Raw genomic sequence first — 7,437 nt, forward strand, 5'->3', positions numbered from 1 at the left:
TGTTTTATCCCAAATCCTGCCACCTAATACCTGATTCTGGCTGCTGACCTTAGACTTAGGCTCTGTAGAGCCTCTTGAGGTTTGATTTTTTTCTGGCAATGATGAAGGAAAGCATGTGGTAGCATTCACGTGTTTGAGGATCTAGCAAGAATCTGAAGTATCTTTAGATGCTATGCCTAATTGTCATAGAGGTTTCTGATCAGCTGTGTAAAGCTTTGTAGAAATGTTGTGCATTTTCATTAATGTGTGTTGTGAAGAGGAGCATGCTTGGTTTCTGTTTTAAACAATATCAAGAGATTATCGGTGTACTGAGAGCCCTGGCAGCAGGGTGAGTGCTGTGCGTGTCTCAGAACACAAGGCTTCAGCCCTGCATCGACACAACACAGTGTAAAGCACATCCAGAAGGCCATAGAAAGTCTCTTTTAAAATTATTTTCTTTTTATGGCTTAATATAATGGACTAGGGAAAGTTATGCAGTCAGAGCACAACATACCTGTTGCTGAGACTTATGCACTGCTGGACTTCTATTTTGCTGATTTAAATCAGTTGACCCCTTTGTCCCATCCTGCAAATGTTTTCCATGCACATCATTTTAGCTCCATGAGAGGACCCTGCCCACCCATGTGCAGTGGGGAAGAAGACGAGTGAAAGAGGGACACCTAATCCTCCAGTGGCTATGTGAAAACTAGCTCTGCTGTGGCTCTATTCCTTTTTCATTTTCCTCATAACCCAGGAAAAGGTGACTTTTCAGCCCTGCCAGGCACAGAGAATGGGATCCAAAGCAATGCCCAGGCTTGACACTGAGTAGGAAAGGTGGACGGGGAGGATCCTTATCGCTCCCTACAACTACGTGAAAGGGGGTTGTGGTGAGGTGGGTGTTGGTCTCTTCTCACAAGTAACTAGTGATAGAATGAGAGGAAATGGCCTCAAGTTGTGCCAAGGGAGCTTTAGATTGGATATTAGGAAAAATTTCTTCACCGAGAGGGTAGCCAAGCATTGGTACAGGCTGGCCAGGGAGGGGGGGGCGTGACCACCTCTGGAAGTGTTCAAGAAACGTGTGGATGTGGCGCTTCGGGACATGGTTTAGGGGGCATGGTGGTATTGGGTTAACGGTTGGACTTGATGATCTTGAAGGTCTTTTCCAACCTTAATGGTTCTGTGTGATTCTGTGTGATCCAAAATCCCACTGTTATGGGGGGGAGTTTTGGGTTGCAGAAAGGCATCTTTATCCACCTCCTTCTGACATGGCTCCTCTTCTTCTGGGCAGTCCTTGGTGCTGAAGACCAATCTTTCAAATGACTTAGCAGGGCTACCTGTTTTCCTTCACAGCACGACCACAGGAAGAGATGGTGGTGCTAACATTTTACTTAGACCCCATCCACGTTGCTGAAGGGAGCGACCCTGGCCTAGGCCCTGTGAAGTGGTGCGGCCCACCTCCACGCTGCTTCGCTCTCCTTTTCTAGAAGGGATTAGCTGTGCTCCTGCAGCACTGGGCTGGGCCTTCCTTGGGCCCCAGACAGACACAGCAGCCCTAGAGGCAGAGGCATTGCTTTGCATGTGCATGCTGTCTTCCAAACACCTGAAATATTCTGCCATATCCCCCTGAGAATATGCAATGTGTCCCTAAAGTCACATGAGAGCATCTGAGGGTATCTCGGGGTGAGAGACCTCGCTGAAAACCTTGGAGAGCACAGGGAGCCACAGAGGGCCCTATCTCACCCATGGTGTCTAAAGGGAGCAAAGCCGTTCCCCTTGCTGCCGCAAGGTTCGGTCGCAGACAGAACCGGATAAATCATTCCCAAGAAAGCTGAGGGCTGAACTATTGCTTGTGCTGTGTGGATGACCATCAAGACAAGGAGCCAGGAGGGACACCCATGATGCTCTCTGGTTGTGCAGCCTTGCCTAGAAGGTGAGAGTTGGGTTCAGCACCTTCCTATTACATTTATGGAACGGCACAAGCAGTAATAATTGTGTTTTCCTGTCTGTGAACGGAGGGTGCGTGGGTTTTAGACTTTTGGTTTTTTATTCAGCTGCAGAGCCAAGCAAAGGGGTTAGGAGAGAGGCATGGGTTTCTGCACTATGGTTGGTTGCTGTGCGTGAACCGCTTCTGTTGATTGTGCAGAGATTGGAGCAGACATTCAAGAAGAACAACATAAAAAGAAGGAGGCAGAGATACAAGAGCGCATTGAAAAAATGAAAGCTGAACTTTGGTCTCAGGTAAATTAAATTATGCTCCTGTCATTTAAATGATGGTGATTTTTTGAATAATCGCTACCCCGTAAAGACAGTTAATAAAGAAGTTTGAGGTCACTGCTGTACAGCTGTCTTTAACTTCAGCTCGTCCTTTGTTCACAGATTTCTGTGTGCATGTACTTCTTCAGTTCCTGATCACAACAAAGCATACTTTATATTAATAACAAATTTTACATCTGCTCTGAAAATGGCCTCTAAAGCACACAGAAGTTATCCGTTGTTAAAGCTCTTCCCCACAGTGCTATGTAAGATTCTGAAACTGCCCTTTATGATATATATATATATATGTATATTGGTTACAGCTGTGGCAGCTTAGTGCTGTTGTGTGGCCACATTTTAACAGGAATCACTGCAATAAAATTGCTAAATGGGCCAAAATGTTATTTCACTACCTGGTTTTTAATTTAACTTGTTCTGATTTCTTAAAAAGAAAATAACAGAACTATTGATTATGTAACTCTGCTTCACCTCAATAGGATGTTAACAGAATGTTACCAGCTATTCTTAAATAACAACTTGTTTTAAAGGCTGAAAGGCACAAGGAAGATGCAGTGGATAAAGCTCTCAGAGAGGCAGCTGCTAACCACGGTGCATTTGTACAAGACCTTAAACAAAAACTCAGGAAGGAATTAAGGGTATGAACCAGTTTGCTTTCATTACCGTGGAAATAGCCAGCATGACAGAACCATGTTTTTGACAACCAAGAATGTCATTTTATGTTAAAAAAATGTTGGGTGTTGTTTTTTTTTAATGTTTGCCGTAACCAGGACCTCCATTCATCTGAGATTTGAACTCTAGTTCCCGGAGAAGTACTTGGCCTGAAAGATGACTGGCTTTGTCTTTGAGCTAGATGAGATGTGAGCTTGAGCTAGCTGGATTTTTTAATTTACTTTCAGCATGTTTCACTTTTTTTTTTTTTAAGTGAATTAAGTTTGTGGACTTTGTTGAAAATTCCCTGTCAGGTCTTGATTCAGCCAGCCACTGAACCTGATTAGGTGCATTGCTTAAGGGCAATTAAATAAGGGCTTAACTAAATCTGTCCTGAAGTTTCATGTCCATCAAAGCTAGAAAGGTATTTAACTGATTTACTGAACCTGGACCCTAAGTGGAGTGGAGGAGAAGGAAAACTGCCAGCATATGTATATTCCTAAATGAAGCACGCTGTAGCTTTGTACTTTTTTATATGTTTAGCACATGCTTGATATGGCTGTTTGGATATCGGAGAAAAGACTCGGAGATACACAAAGAAAAAGGAAGGCAACTGCCTTCTGGATCTGAGCCTTCCTGCTTTCTGCACCGCTTCACAGGGCTTTTTGCCACTAGAGCATCCGAGCACTCCTCAGTCAGGCATTACGCACTTCATCCAACACCTGCTATCCTTAGTCTCGCAGCCTCCCACCAGCAGATGAAGGGCACGTGGAGAATTGCTGGAGTGTTTTGCTTTGGAATTTTATTTTATACATTTCTAAACAGCTATCTCTTTATACTGCAGGCAGTCAAAGCAATGTGCTTGGCATCTCAAGAGGAAAAGCAGGGAGGTTTACAGTGGTCATAAGTTTCCAGCAGAGTTCATTCCATTTTATGGATCTGTTTTCCAAGGGAGCTCTGTCTTTTGCAGTCATAGCATCTGCTGACAATAGTTGGAAATAGCTCAGTTCCTCGTGTTTAACCATTCCATTACTTGCCATAAGCCTATTATATACCTTTGTAGTCTTGAGTGCTGAGGATTTGAACACGTACTATTTGACCTGATAACATTGGCTCCAGTGACTAAGGACTAGGGAGCAGATACAGAATTCTACACCTGTAACAAAAGAAGTGGCAGATATAACCAAAGTAATTGCAAGAAGTTTTAGATTTGGTGGTTTGTGTTTCTCGAAGTTAATTTTAAGAGGTGTGTTAACAATGAGCTAACTGCTCACTAGCAGCTAGCTTAGAGAGGTAGTGGCAGAAAATTACTCAGCATCTGTCTAAGCAAACAGATGGTGGCAGCCAACAAAATGTATCACTGAATGAGTGACTGAAGTGGGTTTTTACATGTAGGACAGGTCAAAGACAACTGCTTTGAGCTGATAGCCTTACAAATGGCTTTTTGTGGTAGTGCTGATGTGGCTGTTCCACCATCACTAATGGTCAAATGGTTTTAGTTGGGCTTCTTGTAGGCAGGTCCTATTATTTGTCACTCCACTTACCAGCAGCAGATGTACAACCAGTATCCACAAAAATACACAAAATACAGAGCTTGTACATGAGTGTGCAAGAGATTTACGCCAGACCTCATGTAACTCTACTCATCCTGTATTAGAAAACACACCAAGTGGTTTTTCTAACCAAGTTAAGTGGGTTGGATTGCTTTACTGGATGGTCAGGTGTGGCATAGCCTATAATGGCAACAGAGGTATATTGATATATATTGAGTTGTCTGAGATTCCAGATGTATGTATGTCCATCCAGACAACCTACGATTAGTGTTGTCATGCCTTTTTGTATCCGCCTGAGCAATATCTCGCTGACAAGCATACCAAGGACCAGGCTGCTTCTCCATCTCACTCTAAAACCATACCAACAGCCATGTTAGCTTGTGAAGGATCAGAGAACTTTTTGTGCCTTGTGTAGAAAACACAGATGATGTGGAATGATGCTACAATAAGTCTCTGTAATTGCCCCGTAATATTTTCCTGAAGTCTGTTCTGCTGGGCTTTACTGGGGATTGTTTAAAGACAACTGAGCAATAAGCTGTTGTCACTACTTAGATCTACTTTTAACTTTGCTTAAGGAAGAGGTGAGGAAGGCAAAGGCAGAGATGCAGCAGTACATGGAGAATGAGCAGAAGAGAGAGGCTGAAGCTGCAGAGCAGCGCGTGGCTCACAGACTTCAGTGCGCTCTCATGGAGTGTGCCCGGGAGAAGATGCAAGCAGTGGCCGAAGCCAGGAAACAGGAGAGGGAGGCAGCCCTGAAGGAAGCAGCCAGGCAGCACAGGTGCTCTTAGTGTTTCCCCTGACTTGGTTGGCAAAGATGCTGTACTAAAAAATATGACCGGAATTGCATTAGCATTGCTCAAATGCGGGTCTTCTAGGACAAGATTGATAGACCCTTTAGAAAAAAACATATTTGGAAATGTCAAGTGACCAGCAAGAGTTGCAGGCTCATTCTCTCTCGCTGGTGCCCCATGTAGAAATAAAACATATTTTGTCCCTAAAAGCAAATATCACAAAGCCAACCAAGGATCCAAAAGCTTTGCTTTTTATGGCTGATTTAGAGTCATCAGAAATAAAAATCTCAGCGGCCTATTGTGCCATTCATGACATCTACGCAAAACTGAAAAATGTGCTCTTAGGGAGGTCTGCATGCACAGGAGATTCTACCCATAAATTAAGCATTGTGAATTAAACAGCTTTGATGTCATAATAATAACACACCTCTCTCCCTTAAGAGTAGAATACATTCCATTTTTTGACAGCACAAACAACAAAATAACACTATGCTTTCATAATTAAAAGATCAGTTCGGGTGTGTTCCTTTGTAAGATTTTTTTTTTTTCTGAACAGAGTCATGCTTAAGTTTTGATCCATTATTTGATATCTTTATTTTCGCTACTAAAACATGCCTTTCCTGACGAAGATAAATCACATTCTGCATAAACTTAGCTGGTCTCGTTAGCTTACCAAGTTAGCAGAGCTCTGTGAAAATATCTTCAGCAAAGTGGAGGGAGCAATAACAGAGGGCAGAAACTGTTTTCTCTACATTGAAGTATTTGGCTCAGTAACCTTAATGGATACGTGATGCACCATTGTTTATATGTCCCTGAGCCAACTCTGGTGAATAACACTCATCATGTTTTGACTACATAATATAAATTACATGTTTTATTACTGACATGCTAGCACAAAGATGTTCTCAGCACCACTTAAATTTACAGATGAATCTGTATTCTGGAAATCGGTTCTTAGATATCACTTCAAGACAGCATTTTCACTTGAGGGCAGAATTGTTCAATGTCTATTTGAAAAGAAGTGTGTACTTAAGTGCTAGCTCAAAGAGAGACCTGAATAAAGAGTGAAATAGTAATCCTTTAGATTTTTCATTTGGAAGCAAGCATCATTAAATTATTGCTGGATGTGGCACATGCAGAAATACAATCTTCTGCAGCTGCCTTTCTCTGCGTCATCAGGGGCCTTCTTTTGCCCTATTTTGTTTCAGAGGTCCTGCATCAAGTTCTGATTTCATGTATATTTATAGTTGAATAAGGGAGGCTTTACAACAACCTGAATAGACTTAAATTGTTTTTTAAATAATTTTTAATAACAGGCGTTCCCTACAAATATCTTCTTCTTTTTTAAATAGAAAGCATTTAGAGCAACTCAAAGAAGAAAGTACATTTGCTGAGGAACTGTATCATAAGACTGTAGAGCAACTGAACAAAGAAAAATGTCATGAGATTAATATTGCCCTGAGTATCAAACAAAAAGAGAATCAGCTTGAGACTCAAAAACAGCTCAAAGAAGCAGAGGCGCTACATCTTGATGAGCTGGAAAAAGTGATGGTTATGCTGAAAGCAGCAGAAGAACAGGTAAAGACTCTCGAGCAAAAACTGGAAATTATGACAGATTGGAAGGACAGCCTGGAAACCGAAATACAAGCAACAAGACAAGCTTTTCAAAAATATATTGATGCCACATTTCCTAACCTGTCCCCTGGACAAGCAGATTTTATTCTGCCATTCAGAGAAGCATTTAAGCAGAAGGACACCCCAGAAGAAGCACAGTGACAAGGAGTAAAAGAGAACTAGTATTAGAAGTGTGAGATTCACAGCCATGGGTAAACAGAACTACAAATAGGTGATGCTGAAAAATAAATTCATCTCTGTTCACTGAATTATATGAGTGTGGCTAGAACGATACAGAGAAAAATAACTGCCACTATATTAAATAATGAAATGAAGAGCCATGCTTAGAAATTATGCCTTAATTTTTGTTTTATAAATGCTAGGGCAAGAGGTTGGAACATGTAGCACTTGAGGAGCTTCTCACCAAGCCCTTCTTGAGAAGGAAAAAATCTGAAAATCTGATCAGAAAATCTGTCATTTAGTTAAGCATCAGCACTTGGCCTGTGAGAGCTGTTGGCTCTGCTCCTAAATACTTAGGTAGGGAGCAAGACACACAAGCTTTGAACACCTGCAGTTTG

General features: G+C 41.9%; 1 protein-coding gene across 1 annotated transcript in view; it reads left to right on the top strand.

Annotated features, from left to right (window-relative positions):
- LOC104623986 (chromosome unknown open reading frame, human C6orf163) overlaps positions 1 to 7,091 on the top strand; it is a 7,609-nt gene extending 518 nt beyond the window's left edge. Inside the window, 5 exon segments of the mRNA XM_010291233.1 lie at positions 2,123 to 2,217; positions 2,781 to 2,888; positions 5,030 to 5,232; positions 6,598 to 7,014; positions 7,016 to 7,091. Of these exon segments, the coding sequence (XP_010289535.1) occupies positions 2,123 to 2,217; positions 2,781 to 2,888; positions 5,030 to 5,232; positions 6,598 to 7,014; positions 7,016 to 7,091 (899 nt within the window).
- Positions 7,092 to 7,437: the final 346 nt, after the last annotated feature.

This window comes from Phaethon lepturus, unplaced genomic scaffold (genome assembly GCF_000687285.1).
Source record: "Phaethon lepturus isolate BGI_N335 unplaced genomic scaffold, ASM68728v1 scaffold9577, whole genome shotgun sequence".
Classification (NCBI taxonomy): domain Eukaryota; kingdom Metazoa; phylum Chordata; class Aves; order Phaethontiformes; family Phaethontidae; genus Phaethon; species Phaethon lepturus.